Raw genomic sequence first — 20,059 nt, 5'->3', positions numbered from 1 at the left:
GATTCCAACGTAATAATGGCCGCACGACATGAATGAACAGGCTTTGAACGCGGGATAGTAGTTGGAGCTAGACGCATGGGACATTCCGTTTCGGAAACCGTTAGGCAATTTAATGCTCCGAGATCCACAGTGTCAAGAGTGTGCCGAGAATGACAAATTGCAGAGATTACCTCTCACTAAGGACAACGCATTGGCCGATGGCCTTCACTTAACTACCAAGAGCAGGTCGTTTGCGTATTATTGTCAGTGCTAACAGACAGGCAGCACTGCATGAAACAGCGCGGAACTCAAATGGGTCGTACGATAAACGCGTCTGTTTGGACAGAGCGGCTAAATTTGCCTTTAATGGGTTGTGGCAGCAGATGACCGACGCGAATGCCGTTGCTAACATCACGATATCGCCTGCAGCGCCTCTCCTGGGCTTCTGACCGTATCGGTTCGACCCTAGACGACTGGGAAACCGTGGCCTTGTCAAATGAGTGCCAATTTCAGGTGGTAAGAGGTAAATGTCGTGCAGACACATGTTGTTGTGGTCTTCAGTCCAGATACTGGTTTGATGCAGCTCTCCATGCAACTCTATCCTGTGCAAGCATCTTCATCTCCCAGTACCTACTGCAACCTACATCCTTCTGAATCTGTTTAGTGTATTCATCTCTTGGTCTCCCTCTACGATTTTTACCCTCCACGCTGCCCTTCAATACTAAATTGGTGATCTCTTGATGCCTCAGAATATGCCCTTTCTCTAGTCAAGTTGTGTGCCACCAATTTCTCTTCTCTCCAATTCTATTCAATACCTCCTATTATGTGATCTACCCATCTAATCTTCAGCATTCTTCTGTAGCTTCTATTCTCTTTTTGTCTAAACTATTTATTGCCCACGTTTCACTTCCATACATGGCTACACTCCATACAAATACTTTCAGAAACTACTTCCTGACACTTAAATCTATACTTGATGTAACCAAATTCCTCTTCTTCAGAAACGCTTTCCTTGCCATTGCCAGTCTACATTTTATATCCTCTCTACTTCGACCATCGATAGTTATTTTGCTCCCCAAATAGCAAAACTCATTTACTACTTTCAGCGTCTCATCTCCTAATCTAATTCCCGCAGAATCGCCCGATTTAATTTGACTACATTCCATTATTCTCGTTTTGCTTTTGTTGATGTTCATCTTATACGGTCCTTTCTACACACTGTCCATTCCGTTCAGCTGCTCTTCCAAGTCCTTTGCTGTCTCTGACAGAATTACAATGTCATCGGCGAACCTAAAAGTTTTTATTTCTTCACCATGGATTTTAATATCTACTCCGAATTTTTCTTTTGTTTCCTTCACTGCTTGCTCAATATACAGATTGAATAACATCGGGGAGAGGCTACAATATTGTCTCACTCTCTTCCCAACCACTGCTTCCCTTTCGTGCCCCTCGACTCTTATAGCTGCCATCTGCTTTCTGTACAAATTGTAAATAGCCTTTCGCTCCCTGTATTTTACCCCTGCCACCCTCGGAATTTGAACGAGAGTATTCCAATCAACATTGTCAAAAGCTTTCTCTAAGTTTACAAATGCTAGAAACGTAGGTTTGCCTTTCCTTAATCTTTCTTCTAAGATAAGTCGTAGGGTCAGTATTGTCTCACGGGTTCCAACATTTCTACGGAATCCAAACTGATCTTCCCCGAGGTCGGCTTCTACCAGTTTTTCCATTCGTCTGTTAAGAATTCGCGTTAGTATTTTGCAGCTGTGGCTTATTAAACTGATAGTTCGGTAATATTCACATCTGTCAACACCTGCTTTCTTTGGGATTGGAATTATTATATTCTTCTTGAAATCCGAGGGTATTTCGCCTGTCTCATACATCTTGCTCACTAGATGGTAGAGTTTTGTTAGGCCTGGCTCTCGCAAGGCCGTCAGTAGTTCTAGTGCAATGCTGTCTACTCCCGGCGCCTTGTTTCGACTCAGGTCTTTCACTGCTCTGTCAAACTCTTCACGCTGTATCATATCTCCTATTTCATCTTCATCAACATTCTCTTCTATATATATTCTCTTCAATATAAACAACTACTGAATTTTTATGGATGATAATGCACCGCGTTACCATGCCGCAGTTGTCGCGATTGGTTTGTAGAACGTTCTGGACAATCCGAGCGAATTACTTAGCCATTCAGATCACCCAACTTGAATCCCATCTAACATTCATGGGACATAATCGTCAGGTCAGTTCGTTCACAAAATTCTTCACCGTCAGCACTTTCGCAATTATGGACGGATAGAGAGGCAGCAAGGCTCAATATTTCTGCATGGGGCATCCAGCGACCTGGTGAGTCCATGCCACGTTGAGTTGTGGCACTTCGACGGACAAAAGGAGGTCTGACACGTTATTAAGAGATATTCCATGACTTATCTCATGAGAGCTAATGCTGCAAATCATAACAGAGGTGTATTTATTGATAATGATGACTGTCAACTGTTTTATTTAATTTTAAGGATGGTATACTAAGCCTGTTTGAACAGGTGAGACAGTCGGACTACGAGTCCGCCTTAGCTGCTATTGAACCGTGAATACGAAAGAGAGGGAGAAAATCTTGTACAAAGAAAGCACATGTATTAGATATTTTCAGGTAATATTCCAGTTTTAGGAACTTAATATCTTAGTATGTCTTTCTTCAATGTCATCGCACTGCTTTTGTGTTGATGATGGAAATTCAAACTGTGGGAGAGAGTCATACTGTGTACCACTTGTACGACACTGTATATCACGTATATGTTTTCCTTATTTTCAGTCCAGATGAAACCAAATGATCGAGCATACAGTAAGAACAGAAAATTTTGTAGTTCAACCCTCTAGATATGAATTGGTCGCCTAAAACATATGTCAATCCCACCAGTTACAATTAATGAAACAGGAGAATGGAATGGTAGTGGAAAGTAGAATTAAATAAAGATCAAGCGAAATAAATGATCAAACAAACAGACAAGTTGTATAGTTTGAGCATTTGAGTTGATGTCCTTATTCAAATGAGACTGTTTTAAATACAATGAAGCACTACCATTATTTATTCAAATATTTAGTTGTTTTCTGAATAGGAAATGAACATAATGGGAAACACTAATCATGCACTGTCGAGTGACTTTATAACCAACTCTTGGATGTATCGTTTGTAGAGCGTATCTCATGTTTTACGCCCTTTTGTGATGCACGCCGCGCGGAATTAGCCGAGTGGTCTAAGGCGCTGCAGTCATGGACTGTGCGGCTGGTCCGACTGAGGTTCGAGTCCTCGCTCGGGCATGGGTGTGTGTGTTTGTCCTTGGGATAATTTAGGTTAAGTAGTGTGTAAGATTAGGGACTGATGACCATAGTAGTTAAGTCCCATGAGATTTCACACTCATTTGAACATTTTTTTGTGATGCACGAGTGAAGTAAGCGCGCTGACGGGCTACTTTAAAAGTTCATTCACCGCTGTCGCGAACAAAGAGAGTACTTTAATCCAGCTGCAAAAAATGGTGAACTCCAGTTTCCGGAAATCTTGAGATTTATGGATCGTTTGTGAGTCTCTGTGGTGAATATATGACGCGAATGGTGTCGCAACACCATCATAAATAATCGTCGTACAGACTGCAGACCTCCACGTGCTACCGGTGTGCGGCACGAACGTTGTGTACGAAGCGATCCTCAGAGATCAGATTCGGCCATAATACAGTCATTGTCTTCCCTGGGAAAATATGTCTTGTCATACATGGCCATTAAAATTGCTACACCACGAAGATGACGTGCTACAGACGCGAAATTTAACCGACAGGAAGAAGATGCTGTGATATGCAAATGATTAGCTTTTCAGAGCATTCACACAAGGTTGGCGCCGGTGGCGACACCTACAACGTGCTGACATGAGGAAAGTTTCCAACCGATTTGTCATACACAAACAGTAGTTGCCGGCGTTGCCTGGTGAAACGTTGTTGGTATGCTTCGTTTAAGGAGGAGAAATGCGTACCATTACGTTTCCAATTTTTCATTGGCCAATTTTTCATCCATAAAAATTCCTTCGTCGTTTGGGAACATGAAGTCCACGAGTAGCTGCAAATGGTCTCCAAGACTACTTAAGAACCATTTAGAATCAATGAAGGTTCAGTTGGGTCAGAGGACCCAGTCCATTCCATGTAAGTCCACACCATTATTGTACCCACCACCAGTTTGCACAGTGCCTTGTTGACAACTCGGCTCCATGACTTTGCGCCACAGTCGAATCATACCATCAGTTATTACCAATTGAAATCGGAACTCATCTGAACAGGCCACGGTTTCCCAGTGTTCTAGGGTCCAACCGATATGGTCACGAACCCAGGAGAGGCGCTGCAGGCAATGTCGTGCTGTTAGCAAAGGCACATGCGTCGGTCGTCTGCTGCCTGTAGCCAACTAACGCCAAATTTCGCCGCACTGTTCTAACGGCTACGTTCGTCGTACGTCCCACATTTATTTTTGCGGTTTCTTGACGCAGTGCTGGTTGTGCGTTAGCACTGACAACTCTACGCAAACGCCGCTGCTCTCGGTTGTTAAGTGAAGGTCGTCGGCCACTGCGTTGTCTGTGGTGAGAGGAAATGCCTAACATTTGGTATTCTCGGCACACTCTTGTTACTGTGGATCTCGGAAGGATTACCGAAGCGGAATGTCCTGTATGCCAAGCTCCAACTATGATTCTGCGTTCAAAGCCTTGCGGCCCTAATCGCTTCTGAAACCTTTTCATATTAATCATCTAAGTACAAATGACAGCTGTGCCAATGTACTGCCATTTTATACCTTGTGTACGAGATATTACCGCCATCTGTGTCTGTGCATATCACCATTCGTGACCTATTCGTGACCTTCGTCACCTCAGTGTACGAGGGTGAGTCAAATGAAAACCTTAAATTTGTTATAACAAATAGAAATTTCGCGTCGTTATCCTGTAAATTGGTAAGAGTGCTACAAACAGTGTGCAGAATGGCCTGTAGGTGGCAGCATAGTGCAGATGCAGTATCAGTATAAACATGGCCGCCCCAATTGCGACTTGCACCAGGGAAGAACAGCGTTCTGTTATTCGGTTTTTGCGTAGTGAAGGTGTGAAACCTATTGAAATTCATCGACGAATGAAGGTTCGGTACCGAGATCGATGTTTGTCACAGCAGCAAGTCTACGAATGGAGTAGTAAGTTCGCAGTGGAAGATGGTCCTCGTCCAGGTCAGGCACAACGAGTTGTGACTCCACAGAACATTGCAACAGTTGAAGCCATAGTGAAGGAAAACCATCGAGTGACACTGAATAACATTGCAGCAAGTTTGTAGATTGATCATGGGTCAGCACACCACATTGTGCGTGATGTGCTTAAGTTTCACAAAGTGTCTGCAAGATGGGTGCCACGGCAGCTGACTCCTGAAATGAGAGAACGACGTGTTGATGCTTGTGAAGAACTTCTTCGGCGCTTTGAACGAGAAGGTGATGGCTTCCTTGCAAGAATCGTTACTGGGGACGAAACCTGGGTTCACTTCCACCAACCGGAAACGAAGAGAGAGAGCAAGGAATGGCGCCACTCCTCATCACCAAAACCAACGAAGTTTCGAACAGAACCATCAGCAGGGAGGGTTATGCTGACTCTCTTTTGGGACGAAAAAGTAGTCATTTTGGAGCATTATATGCCTAGAGGAACCACTGTCACCAGTGCATCATACACAGATCTCCTATAACATCATCTGAGGCCTGCAATCAAATCAAAGCGACGTGGATTGTTGTCAGCAAGTGTCCTTTTGCAACATGACAATGCAAGGCCCCACACTGCCCGTACAACAGTTGCAACAATCACAGATCTGCATTTTGAGTGTCTTCCTCATCCACCATACTCACCAGACCTTGCCCCAAGTGATTTCCATATGTTTGGATCACTCAAAGACGCAATGGGAGGAAAGAAGTTCGGTTCTGATGTAGAGGTACGCCACGCGGTGCATGAGTGGTTGCGCGAACTACCAAAAGAATTTTTTTCTAAAGGAATTTATGCACTTTTTAAGCACTGGAGGACTTGCATTAAGCATGGGGGAGATTATATTGAAAAGTGGTACAGCTTTGTACCACTTCGGTACAATAATATTTTAAAAAATATTTAAGGTTTCCATTTGACTCACCCTCATATGTTAGTAACGAAACTCGACAGCGTATCTTTGTCAGTTGACCGCCCTAGCCCTTTGGATAAAACCACCGAAATATACGCTTTGAGTACAGTGGCAAATTCTGATAAAATTTCCTGTGTTAGTTTAATCGGAGGCGGCCTAGGCAGATGATTATCGTAAGTTCGCAGCCACTCACTTGTAAGTGATCAGCCCCCAGTTCTCCATGGCGGCAACGAATGTGTCCGGCACAGCGACGTGGTCCATCTTGGTGAGGTTGCCGTGGTTGTACGGAACACGCACTAGCTGCTCCATGGAGCGGACGGTGCGTGGCCCAATCACACTGGCGTACTCTGCCTGTGCCGCCGTGTCCCTGCTCGTCCAGACAGTCGTGTTGGACTCCAGCGGCGACTGCACGCCTACGAAGTCGGACACGACCCAAGCTAGCAGGAAGGCGCTCATCACCGGCGTCTGCTCGAAGGTCAGGGTGCGCCTTCCATCTTCGTCGTCACTACAAGAGGAAGAGTTTGCGTTAATCACTAAATATGTGCACCAACTGACAAAAATTACTCCAAGTTTGCTACGTAAGATTGTCCTGGCGTCATTATTAACAGATGGGTGAAAGCAGAAGTGAGACGAACATTTTGTAAAATACCGTAAATAGTGTGTTTGTCTACCTGTGCCCACCTGTATCTCGTCTCAGCGTAACAAAGTAATTGCTATTAATTCAGGTTATTACCTCAGTTACCTAAGTTTTAGTGGTAATATCTTCACAACAGCGAAAAAGCATGTACTACGCAACAAGCAAAATAATACAAAACACGGAGTTACGCAACAGTTCTCAGACGAAACACGTACACTAAACTGTACGGATGGTGGTTATCGCTGAAACAGACCGTTTTCGGTAACACCGAATTTTTCCGTCTCCAGTTTAAGCCGAGTGTTAAACCAGCTCAAAATAACTGATTTATGAAATAATCGATTTTCGGTCTTTCATTGCTACTAGCAGAGAAACCCGGCGTTCCCCGGTTACAGCTGTGCATGGCACGCAGCATCTGAATAATGAGTCGTACAATGACATAATTTTGTAGGTAGATTCAGCGTCGTATGTGAATACTGTCTGCCCAATGTGCTGCGAATGGAGTTAGTAGCAACAAAGTAATAAATTTAAAAGTCATGCACGTTGTAGCAGTGTTCACGCATCTCGTTGGACGTCATGCCTCCTAAACTGTGACGTACAATGATACAATGTTGAACTACATTCAGTGGTGTATGTGCATTCTGTCTGCAAAATGTGTCGCGAATACAGTGAGTAGTAAAGAAGTAATAAATTACAATGACATGCCTCATGGAATACTTTTAGGCCGGTATTACGTTGTTATATTTCTTTGACAAAGAAATATGATCGAATATTTTTTAAGTTTCTTTGACAAAGATCTTTGACGTGGCACTAAAAAGGGATATTACATTGCAGTCATATTTTTCGCGCAAAATTCAAAATGTCGGACAACAGTAGTTTGTTATTATGCGATGCAGTTGCTTATGCCACAATTACGCTACTGGCCATTAAAATTGCTACACCACGAAGATGACGTCCTACAGACGCGAAATTTAACCGACTGGAAGAAGATGCTGTGATATGGAAATGATTAGCTTTTCAGAGCATTCACACAAGGTTGGCGCCGGTGGCGACACCTACAACGTGCTGACATGACGAACGTTTCCAACCGATTTCTCATACACTAACAGTAGTTGACCGGCGTTGCCTGGTGAAACGTTGTTGTGATGCCTCGTGTAAGGAGGAGAAATGCGTACCATCACGTTTCCGATTTTGATAAAGGTCGGATTGTAGCCTATCGCTATTGCGGTTTATCTTATCGCGACATTGCTGCTCGCATTGGTCGACATCCAATGACCGTTAGCAGAATATGGAATCGGTGGTTTCAGGAGGGTAATAAGCAACGCCGTGCTGGATCCCAATGGCGTCGTATCACTAGCAGTCGAGATGACAGGCATCTTATCCTCATGGCTGTTACGGATCGTGGAGCCACGTCTCGATCCCTGAGTCAACAGATGGGGACGTTTGCAAGGCAACAACCATCTGCACGAACAGTTCTACGACGTTTGCAGCAGCATGGACTATCAGCTCGGAGACCATGGCTGCGGTTACCCTTGACGCTGCATCACAGACAGGAGTGACTGCGGTGGTGTACTCGACTAACCTGGGTGCACGAATGGCAAAACGTCATTTTTTTCCGATGAATCCAGATTCTGTTTACAGCATCATGATGGTCGCATCCGTGTTTGGCGACTTCGCGGTGAACACTGGAGGCGTGTATTCGTCATCGACATACTGGCGTATCACCCGGCGTGATGGTGTGGGGCGCCATTGGCTACACGTCTCGGTCACCTCTTGTTCGCATTGACGGCACTTTGAACAGTGGACGTTACATTTCAGATGTGTTACGACCCGTGGCTCTACCCTTCATTCGATCCCTGCGAAACCCTACATTTCAGCAGGATAATGTACGACCGCATGTTGCAGGTCCTGTACCGGCCTTTCTGGATACAGAAAATGTTCGACTGCTGCCCTGGCCAGGACATCCTCCACGTCTCTCACCAATTGAAAACGTCTGGTCAATGGTGGCCGAGCAACTGGCTCGTCACAATACGCCAGTCACTACTCTTGATAAACTGTGGTATCGCGCTGAAGCTGCATGGGCAGCTGTACCTGTACACGCCATCAAAGCTCAGTTTGACTCAATGCCCAGGCGTGTCAAGGCCGTTATTACGGCCAGAGGTTGTTGTTCTGGGTACTGATTTCTCATGGTCTATGCACCCAAATTGCTTGAAAATGTAATCACATGTCAGTTCTAGTATAATATATTTGTCCAATGAATTCCCGTTAATCATCTGCATTTCTTCTTGGTGTAGCAATTTTAATGGTCAGTAGTGTACATTGTGCGTGCATTTGGAAGAAAATTGGCGAAAAAAAGGAAACATACTTGGTTGAAGCTATTGGTATTACGTCGAGATGTTGAAAGCATTCATCAAAAATCGTTACGAGAGGTGAAGGGGGAGGACGTCAAGTCTTATATAAATTACATCTGTTGCGACTCTAGAGTTAAAGAAACTTTATTTCATTGTTTGTTTGCACAAGGAATTTTGTCAGTTTATTGTACAGAGCCATAGTACTCGGTGCTCACGAGACTCGGCAAATTTCAGAGGGACTGATTTCGTTATTAGCATTGCGTATTGGTTTGCCGGATTAAATTGTTTAATTTTTTTGGATTACAGTAAAACTGATTAAGCACACCATTTGCTCAACACACAGTAAATTTGCGTAACACAAACATTACGTATTTCATACTCATTGGCAAACAAACCCATAAATTTATTAAGGAACATTACAGTTATATAAAGAACGTTACATAGTAAAAAAGATAAAAGTACCTGTTGTAACCGAGTCCAAACGAATACCGAAAAACACCGGTTATTCAGAACTAATATACCGGTAAGGTTTTAATAAGCTTGATTTTTCCATCCCTATTGTGATGTTGTTGCCATCACTGCATGAAGAGTTCGTCATAAAGTCGCTGTGCCGCTCTTCCCTTACGTTCTGTGAACCCACACGCGAGGGGCATGTCGGTCAACTCTCCGTCAGCAAACCTCACTGTTAACCTACAATAAACACGCCGGAAAAACAAACCCTTGACAGAATACCGTATGGAAGCTTGAGGGTGAAGAGTATTATTGGCCCCGGGACTGGGTATTTGTGTTGTCCTCATCATTCCGTCATCATTCATGAAAGTGGCGAGATTGGACTGTGTTTAGATTGGGAATGTGTATGGGCGCTGATGACCGCACAGTTGCGCCCCACAAACCAAACATCATCACCACAGTAATATTGGCGTTACTGTTGTGAACAGCGTGTTTCGTAAGCGAAACAAGTTTGTTTTCTATCAAGACACACAGCGCATACGGTCGAAATCTGCGCTGTCGTGCAGATATAACAGCACTCGTTTGAAGCTGTTTTGTAAATGGGAGTTCGAATCTCTAAAGAATCTGAGGTTACGGGTTGAGAGCTAACTAAGATTACACTAAGGTGACAAAAGTCATGGTGTACCTCGTCGTGTCGAAACCTCGTGTTGCCTGGCGGAGCGCAGCAGCTCGACTTGTCATCGACTCAGCAAATCTTGGAAGTCCCCTACAGAAATATTGAGCCATGTTGCTTCTGTAGCCATCCATAATTGACGAAGTGTTGCCACTGCAGGATTTTGTGCTCGAACTGACCTCTCCATTGTGTCCGATAAATGTTCGATGGGATCTATTTCGGCGAGGTGGGTGGCCAAATCATACCCTTTCATTGTCCAGAATGTTATTCAAATCACTCGCGAACAATTGTGGCCCGGTAACATGGCGCAATGTCATCCATGAAACTTCCAGCGTTGTTTGGGAACATGAAGTCAATGAATAGCTGCAAGTGGTCTCCAAGTAGTCAAACATGACCACTTTCAGGTTTAGCTGGACCGGAGGACCCAATGCGTTCCATGTAAACAAAGCCCGCACTATTACGGAGCAACCAGCAGCTTGCATAGTGCTTTGTCGACAGCCTGGATCCGTGGCTTTGTGGAGTCTGCGCCACACTCGCACCATACCACCAGCTCTTACCAACTGAAATCTGGAATTATCTGAACAGATCAAGGTTTTTCAGTAGAGTCCAACCGATATGGTCATGAGTCAAGGAGACGCGCTGCAGGCGATGTGCTGTTAGCAAAGACAGTGGCGTCGAACGTCTATTGCCACACATCGTAAATTAACGCCAAATTTCGGCGCACTGTTCTAACGTATATATTCGTCGTACGTCCCACATTGATTTCTGTGATTATTTCACACAGTGCTACTTGTCTGTTAGCACTGACAACTCTCCACAAACGCCGCCCCCCACAGTCGTTTAGTTTAGGCCGTCGACCACTGCATTATCCACGGTGAGAGCCAATGCTAGAAATGAGGTATTCTTGGCACACTCTTGACACTGTAGATCTCGGCATATTGAATCCCCTAACTATTTCCGAAATGTAAAGGCCCATGCGTCTAGTTCCAACTATCATTCCGCGTTCAAAGTCTGTTAATTCTTGTCGTGCGACAATAATCACGTTGGAAACCTTTTCATGTGAATCACCTGAGCTCAAAATACAGCTCATCCAATGCACTGCCCTTTTACACCTTGTGTACGCGATACTATCGCCATTTGTATACGTACGTATCGGTATCACATGACTTTTGTCACCTCTGTATATAATTGCCACAGCTTTCATTTCTCACTGTTGCAAGACATTTTTACTGCGTTTAAAACTCGGAAAGAAAGCCAATTTGTACATATACTCACGTGGCGCTGATCAGTGGAGTGTTGAAAAGCACGTTGTAACCTTGCTGTGGGCGGAAGGTAAACTCCCAGGTTGCCTTGATGGCCGGCTCGTCGTAACATGGCATGGCCTTTCGCGCCCCCCTCCGCTCGAACTGCGTCACTCCCAGCCACCTGCAACAGGATTTGGTCCACTGCAAGTAATTATATTACAAACTTGATATTTGAAAACAACTAACTGTTGACGAGGCTGTCTAAGCCGATGAGTTGCAATTTCTCTCCCGTAGCGATGAAGTACTGAAGCATTCAAGTGGAAAATCGTGATGATTATTTGAAACCTTAGGAAATAGTGTAGGAGATCTAAATGCAGCAGAATTACAGCTACCTGGTAAATATGTACTGTATATCTCAGATCCATACCTGCTTAGTACTTCCAGAATGAAATTTCTCTCTGCAGCTGTGTACGCTGATTTGAAACTTACTGGTTGACCGGGACTCGAACATGGGACCCTTGTCCTTTGCCGCCAATTAATCCATCTATTAAACTATCTAACCACGACTCAGGACCAGTCCTCACAGCTTTATTTCCGCCAGTATCTCATCTCCTACCTTCCAAACTTCACAGAAGTTTTCCTGCATACCTATACTTCATCTCCTAGATTCCAAATTTCACAGACATTCTCCTTCATACCTTGAGGGACTAGCGCGGTTGGAAGAAAGGATATTGGAGAGGCAAGTTTCCCAGGTTGGACTCACGGGCTGGCAAACACTTTTAAATTGCTACGAAGATTCATATCAGTGCAGGCTCCGAAACACCAGGCAGTGGCTAAGCCATGCCTCCGCAGTTTCCTTCGTTCCTAGGAGAGACTGTATACAGGGTGTTACAAAAAGATACGGCCAAACTTTCAGGAATCATTCCTCACACACAAAGAAAGAAAATTTGTTATGTGGACATGTGTCCGGAAGCGCTTACTTTCCATGTTAGAGCTCATTTTATTACTTCTCTTCAAATCACATTAATCATGGAATGGAAACACACAGCAACAGAACGTACCAGCGTGACTTCAAACACTTTGTTACAGGAATTGTTTAAAATGTCCTCCGTTAGTGAGGATACATGGATCCACCCTCCGTCGCATGGAATCCATGATGCGCTGATGCAGCCCTGGAGAATGGCGTATTGTATCACAGCCGTCCACAATACGAGCACCAAGAGTCTCTACATTTGGTACCGGGGTTGCGTAGACAAGAGCTTTCAAATGCCCCCATAAATGAAAGTCAAGAGGGTTGAGGTCAGGAGAGCGTGGAGGCCATGGAATTGGTCCGCCTCTACCAATCCATCGGTCACCGAATCTGTTGTTGAGAAGCGTACGAACACTTCGACTGAAATGTACAGGAGCTCCATCGTGCATGAACCACATGTTGTGTCGTACTTGTAAAGGCACATATTCTAGCAGCACAGGTAGAGTATCCCGTATGAAATAATGATAACGTGCTCCATTGAGCGTAGGTGGAAGAACATGGGGCCCAATCAAGACATCACGAACAATGCCTGCCCAAACGTTCACAGGAAATCTGTGTTGATGACGTGATTGCACAATTGCGTGTGGATTCTCGTCGGCCCACACATGTTGATTGTGAAAATTTACAATTTGATCACGTTGGAATGAAGCCTCATCCGTACAGAGAACATTTGCACTGAAATGAGGATTGACACATTGTTGGATGAACCATTCGCAGAAGTGTACCCGTGGAGGCCAATTACCTGCTGATAGTTCCTGCACACGCTGTACATGGTACGGAAACAACTGGTTCTCCCGTATCACTCTCCATACAGTGACGTGGTGAACTTTACCTTGTACAGCAGCAACTTCTCTGACGCTGACATTAGGGTTATCGTCAACTGCACAAAGAATTGCCTCGTCCATTGCAGATGTCCTCGTCGTTGTAGGTCTTCCCCAGTCGCGAGTCATAGGCTGGAATGTTCCGTGCTCCCTAAGACACCGATCAATTGGTTCGAACGTCTTCCTGTCGGGACACCTTCGTTCTGGAAATCTGTTCGATACAAACGTACCGCGCCACGGCTATTGCCCCGTGCTAATCCATGCGGCAAATGGGCATGTGCCAAGCCCGCATTTGTAAACATTGCACTGACTGCAAAACCACATTCGTGATGAACACTAACCTGTTGATGCTACTTACTGATGTGCTTGATGCTAGTACTGTGGAGCAATGAGTCGCATGTCAACACAAACACCGAAGTCAACATTACCTTCCTTCAATTGGGCCAACTGGCGGTGAATCGAGGAAGTACAGTACATAATGACGAAACTAAAATGAGCTCTAACATGGAAATTAAGCGTTTCCGGACACATGTCCACGTAACATCTTTTCTTTATTTGTGGGTGAGGAATGTTTCCTGAAAGTTTGGCCGTACCTTTTCGTAACACCCTGTATAACAGGAATATCAAATTACAAAACTACATATAAAACAAACTGAATGTCAATATCTAGGTTCCTAATCCATATAAGGGCCGTATCATCAGCTTTCATGATGTCTCTCTAACTCCCCTGGTAGGGACTCAAGGGGAATTCATCTCTAATGCTTGATTGTCTGGTTCGGAGCTCCACAGTCACAAAAGCTCTGTAGCATCCCATCTTCAATGAGAGTCTGCGCATCGTCCATGCCCAGTGCGAGCTCTGTTCAGTTTGACCCACAGTTTCCTGTCGAGTTCTGTGCCAGCAGTATCACAGTCATACTTTCAGAGCCACTCACGCTCTTCACGATTTTCAGTAAGTTGATAGCTCTGGTCCCACAGGTCTCTCACCCCGGTTCACTGGCACCTAGCTGTTCTACTTGTCATAATGGTGGGTTTCTTGAAGGGAGTCTACTTCGTCGTAAACTTGGTATGACTTCCTGGATGGGTAATTCTAGGTTATCCTGTAGTTTGCGGTATTCCTTAAGCAAGGCCCCATTTCCGCGGATTGCGGCTCATCCCTTCTGTCCATACGGTGTCATATGCCACGGTTAGGTCTACGAACGCGACAGATGTCTTCAAGTTTTCTAGGAAACCAACCTCTATGAAAGTTGTTAGAGCCAGTACCTAGTCGCAGCAACTTCTCTGTGGCCCAAAACCAGCTTGCTCAGCTGGGATACGCTCCAGAATGAAGCCGCTAATTCTATTATAGATGAGCTTCTCCGAGAGTTTGTAAGTACAGCTCAAGAGGGAAACTGGTCTGAAACTTTGAGGGTGGTCAGCTGGTTTATTTGATTTCAAAAGTGCCGCTATTTTGGTTCTCTTTAGCTCGTTAGGGAATGATCTACTATGTAGGATGTTGGAGAAGAAGCGGACCTGCCATTTTTTTTTTTTTTTTAGCCATTACCCATGTTTATCATAAATTCCGGGTGTATATCATCCAGACCAGGTGCATTACAATGTTTAGTTTGTTTCAAGGCCTCATACAATTCAGCTATTGTAAATGGTAAAGATAAATTGGATTCGTTCGGGCACTGAGCTTTTACAGACGCGAGTTCTTGTTTTATTTTGGAAGTATGTTGTTTGTCACTGGATGATCTAGATCTTTCAACTGTATGGTTAGCGATTTGGTTACCTGAAATACCAGGTTTCTGCCTGGATTTATTGGAGGATCCGCCAAGCTTACGCAGAAGACTCGATGCCTTTCTAACCTGGCGGACGTAAAGCTGAAAGGACGGGTCTTGAGTCGCGGTTGGATGGCGCCGTCTGTGGAACACCTGTCCGCGTGGGACAAGGGTTCCACTTTTGTTTTAGGTAGATTACTGTTTTTTTTAAATAATACAACTTAAATAGAGGAGAAAGGTTTTAGTTCTTCAGAAGATAGGAAGAAGAAAGGTCTGAAGAATGTGAGTGCGGAAAGTGATACACTACTCGTGAAAAAGAAAAGTAACTCCCTCTAATATTACTTTTGACCATGTTTGTGTTTTTAAGTTAATAATGTTTAATGTCTCATTTTAGTGTGCGGGAATGTTAGTTGAAAAATGGAAATAATCAGAATGGGTATTTTCTGCTTTTAGTTCCTGTTGCGAGAAAGTCTGTAGGAATTCGCAGATAAGGTGGGCTGCACGAGTTGCCGATGTTTCCACCGGCATCGTTTAGCTGCTTAAAAAGCCTGTAACGGTGAAATGCTGTAAGAAGTTGCCTCGGTAATACATTAACGGCAGAACTACCACTGCAGAAAACACACGGTCGAGAGGACCTAAGCAAGAGGATTACTACGGCGTGGCCCCACGATGGTGCTACAAAACTTTGCAGAAAATGAGAACACGTATACCAATTCTAGAAGACTATTATTAACAATACCAAGGCAACTTGTCATTTTACAGCCGGGATTAGTAGGCAAAGGATTTTCCATGGACTGAAAACTGTACTGGACGCAGAGACTTCGACGAGATATCTGACTTGGCGGAGATCTAGTGTGTACACGCGTATGGCGACAGGACTGGAGGCGGCACGGATATAACTGAGCGAGAACAGGCCTGGGAAATGACCAGCCGCCCAGCCGACGTAGCGGCGGGGCATTGTACTTCGTCATCCGAATAACACTGCCACTGGGTGGAGAATACAGCGAGGCTTTCTGATGCAAGGGTGATTGTAATAACTAGGGAGTGAATACCAAACTTTTGTGGAAGTATCCTGCTTGCGATTTCAATGACGGAGTGGAGAGGGACGCGCTATTGTTTAAATACAGGGTGTCCAAGTCAAACATATGATAATATAATATGTAATAACTTGAGAAATGATTGAGACTTTCATTGACGGTATGTTTCTACAAGCGTGATAACTCATTTTTTCCTCGTACCTAATACACCTCTATATGCGCACCTTTAGTGGCGCGATGGACATCTAATCTGTATTCCACTTCTCTTCAAGCGTTTTGAAGCGTATCAAGCGTAACATCTGCAATAGCTGCGCGAATGCGATAGCCCATATCTGGTAGATCACGAACTGATGTCTAGTACTCTAGATTGTTCATAAACCCTCATAAAAAATCAAGTGGTGTATTGTCTGGACTTCTAATGGGGTAAGCAATCAATGAGTTACCTTTCCAAGTCCAGAGATCTGGGAACTCATGATCCAAGAAATTCGTCACATCAGGAGGAATTTGTTGCACATTTTACAGCTCCAACATGTCTACGTACGTTGTTGCGTTAACAGTACGTTCCATGAAGAGGAATGGGCCTATAATCCTGCTCTTCAAAATCCATACTTCACATTCAAGTTCGCACTCAAACACTTCGTGGGGTGGTTAAGTTCCCCGTGTGTGTCAATTGTGCATGTTTACTGTGCCAGAAGTGTTGAACAGACGAAGATGAGAAATAAACGAAGTCGAGGTATGCCTGTCTGTCTTAATGGTCTCTGTGAATGCTTCTGTCGCGGCCTGACGCAGGGATCGATTTTGTGACAAAGCTGCAGTTTGTACGCCCGTAGATGCAGCCTTTCGTGCACACCACGTAGTGTACTGTCGAACTAGGTAACTGTAACTGCCTGCGTTCTTGTCAGATTGACTTACTAGGGCTACGGATTAATTCAACAGTAGCCTCTGAAACTGCGTGGCGCCCGATATCGAACGAAAACTCCGTTTCCCGAACGATCGCAGTCCATACTCACGCAAAAACCGCGTTGTACCACAGTAACTGACTTCAGCTTCGTGAGAGGAAGCATACAGAACACTTTCTGCTGTGGAATCCACATGGCTAGTGACTCACGTTTACGCGAAAAAAAAGTTATGCCCATTCCACACTTCACAAACTGCCACAAGCAAAGACAAACCATTTTGAGTTACCATATTTGTAGAAGCAAACGCTAAAGATATCTCAATTAAATGTGAAAGGAGACACCAAAAAATTTCACAGAATGTTTGAAACACAAATTCTGCACTTAAAACTTTTCAGTAGCTTTTCAAGTATGTTTTGTCACAATAATGAAAGGAGAACTACTCAGACGTGTAACATATAAGGCAATTATTGTGCATCAGTATGTTGTACACGTGGCCTTTTTGCTAAGTATCACTTTTACGATCATAACAATTTCAAAAATTGTAATGAAATGAATAATAACTGCCAGAGAAAGCTTTTATAATGTGGCTTCATACGATAGGCTTAGAAAGCGAGAAAACCTAATACGTATGAATCTTCAGACAAAAGTATTGAAAGAGTTATCAAGGCCATTTTTTCTTCTCATTTATTGTCGTCTTCTCCTATGTTTGTCATGGGCCATTTGAAAAGTCACAAAACTCACTGTGTTCTGCAAGAATGTGTTGTGCAAGTTTTTGCAGATCTTACACTTTCTTTATTGAAACAATACCGGTGATGTGTGCTTCTCATGAAGTACGAGCGTTGCTGCATTTAAGACAGAATGTGTACTTGACTAGCCCACCAATATACTCAGCAGCATTCATATGCAGTATGCTTCAATTATGACAACTGAGAAGTACTTTTATTTATCTCAGGAATACTTCTTCCTGCTGTCTCATCTGACAGACATACCTTTTTATGAAGCGTCGTCCATCATTTCTTGAAAGATAGAATATCATCTAAATTCACCACTTTGATAGATAAAAGTCAAGACGCACAGCCCTTTTTCATAATCTCAGAGTATTCTTCTACTGTACACATTCTGTCACACTTTATGATGAGCCGTTTAATAGCCTCAGAGTCTCTGTCTTAGAGCAGAATGTAATATCCTCGTAGAGGAAAATGGTTATAGCTTTTAACGTATTATTACCAGCCGTATTAAGCAGAAAACGAACCAGTGTATGCTTCAAATTGCTTTAAGCACTATGGGATTTGACATCTGAGGTCATCAGTTCCCTGGACTTAGAACTACTTAAACCTAACTAACCTAAGGACATCACTCACATCCATGTCCGAGGCAGGATTCGAACCTGCGACCGTAGCAGCCCCGCGGTTCCGGAATGAAGCGACTAGAACCGCTCGGCCACAGTGGCCGGCAGAACCAGTGTATGTTTTACATTTTGCGCAGTATATGTGTCACTGAACAATATTAGATGCTGCACATTTTGCTCTTTACTATTTTGGTGAATGTTGTCCAACAAAACGCTGCAAACTTCACTAGGAGTTCTCTTGCAAATTACTTCATGGTGAACATACAATAGGAACAGTGGTACAAAATCAGAAGTGACATGCATGCAATCAAGCTTTCCATAAAAAAATAGCCAATTCCCCATTGTGCAGAAATGGAACAGCTGTTGTAAATATGTCCATTCGGCATCTTTCAAGGTAATTAACAACCAGAGAAAGCATGTTCCAGTAGTTATATGTCTGATTCTTCTACATAGTGCATGGAGTTACACTGCAGCTATCTGTTGAGGCAAAGAAACGAAAATTTCGAATTTTATTACATGTGCCCTTTCTGCATCTTGCACTTCATTTGTAATCGTAGAAAACTCCTGATTAACTACACTTTAATAACTGGATACTGTATCAATCCAATTGAAACTGTAAAAATGTTATTTTCTCTAATTCGGTTTCTCTCTGTGTGTTTCCACCTCGGCAATTAGCATGTACGTGTTAATTGGCAACCGATCTTGCCCAACTAATGACACACTTGTATTTCACTGTTCCAACAAACGAACCGCAGATTGTAATCAATTCGAAAGAGGTTTCAAGGAAGTCTTGAATGTTGGTTGCCCTTCTTTCACAGATTTAGAAACCATCGCTCGTGCGAAACTCAGCTTGCCCTTTTCTCACGTGATATCCTGTGAACCATAGATGAAGGGCAGCAGGCAGATTCCATATTCTTGGATTTCCGGAAAAAGTTGATACGGTACCCCACTGACGACTATTAACGAAGATACGAGGATACGGAATGTATATGTCTTAGCGGTTAGAAGACTTTTCAAGTACTCGAAACGATTACGTTGCCCTCTGACGGACAGGTTGAGCAGCGATCTGCGGCTGTGGAGTACGCGAAGGATCGTCGCTAAGTGTCTATAAGAGGATACAAAATGACGTGGAAAAAGTTTTCTTCAATAATGCTTGGTGTTTGGGAACCGCAACAGATCTGATTAAAGGAAGACATCGAAGCAATTCAGAAGAGGACTCCTTGATGTTTTACCGCTATGTTCGCTCAACACGAGAGTGTACGAAGAAACTTCCAGGACCCAAATGGGAATCTTTTTAGGGAAGACAACGTTCTTCTCACGAGACACTATTGAGAAAATTTAGAGAACCAGCATCTGAAGCTGATTGCAGGAGTATTCTACTGTGGCAAACGTACTCTGCGAGTAAAGGCAATGAAGCTAAGAGAATTAGCGCGCGTACGGAGGCATAGAACCAGTTGCTTTCCCTTCGCTCTGTTTGCGAGTGGAACAGGAAAGGAAATGACTAGTGGTGGTACGTGGTACCCTCCGCCATGCACTATACGGTGGAATTTTGTGTATGTATGCGCATGTAGATATGAATTTGTGAACATAGGAAACATGCTAAGAATTGTGTGTATTATCAACGAATTTCATATGAACAAGCTGTGATCATAAAATCGCACAAAAGTACGTTGAGAGT

The 20,059-nt window shown here is 43.8% G+C and overlaps 1 protein-coding gene across 1 annotated transcript in view; it reads right to left on the bottom strand.

Moving 5' to 3' along the window:
* LOC126474640 (aminopeptidase N-like) overlaps nucleotides 1-20,059 on the bottom strand; it is a 196,818-nt gene that overhangs the window by 145,371 nt on the left and 31,388 nt on the right. The window contains exons 5-6 of the mRNA XM_050102118.1: nucleotides 11,521-11,670; nucleotides 6,331-6,642 (exon numbers count right to left, since the gene is read on the bottom strand). Coding sequence (XP_049958075.1) covers nucleotides 6,331-6,642; nucleotides 11,521-11,670 — 462 coding nt within the window. The remainder of the gene's footprint in view (nucleotides 1-6,330; nucleotides 6,643-11,520; nucleotides 11,671-20,059) is intronic.

The sequence above is a fragment of the Schistocerca serialis genome, chromosome 4 (genome assembly GCF_023864345.2).
Source record: "Schistocerca serialis cubense isolate TAMUIC-IGC-003099 chromosome 4, iqSchSeri2.2, whole genome shotgun sequence".
NCBI classification, from domain to species: Eukaryota; Metazoa; Arthropoda; class Insecta; order Orthoptera; family Acrididae; genus Schistocerca; species Schistocerca serialis.
This window is presented reverse-complemented; position numbering and strand designations above follow the sequence as displayed.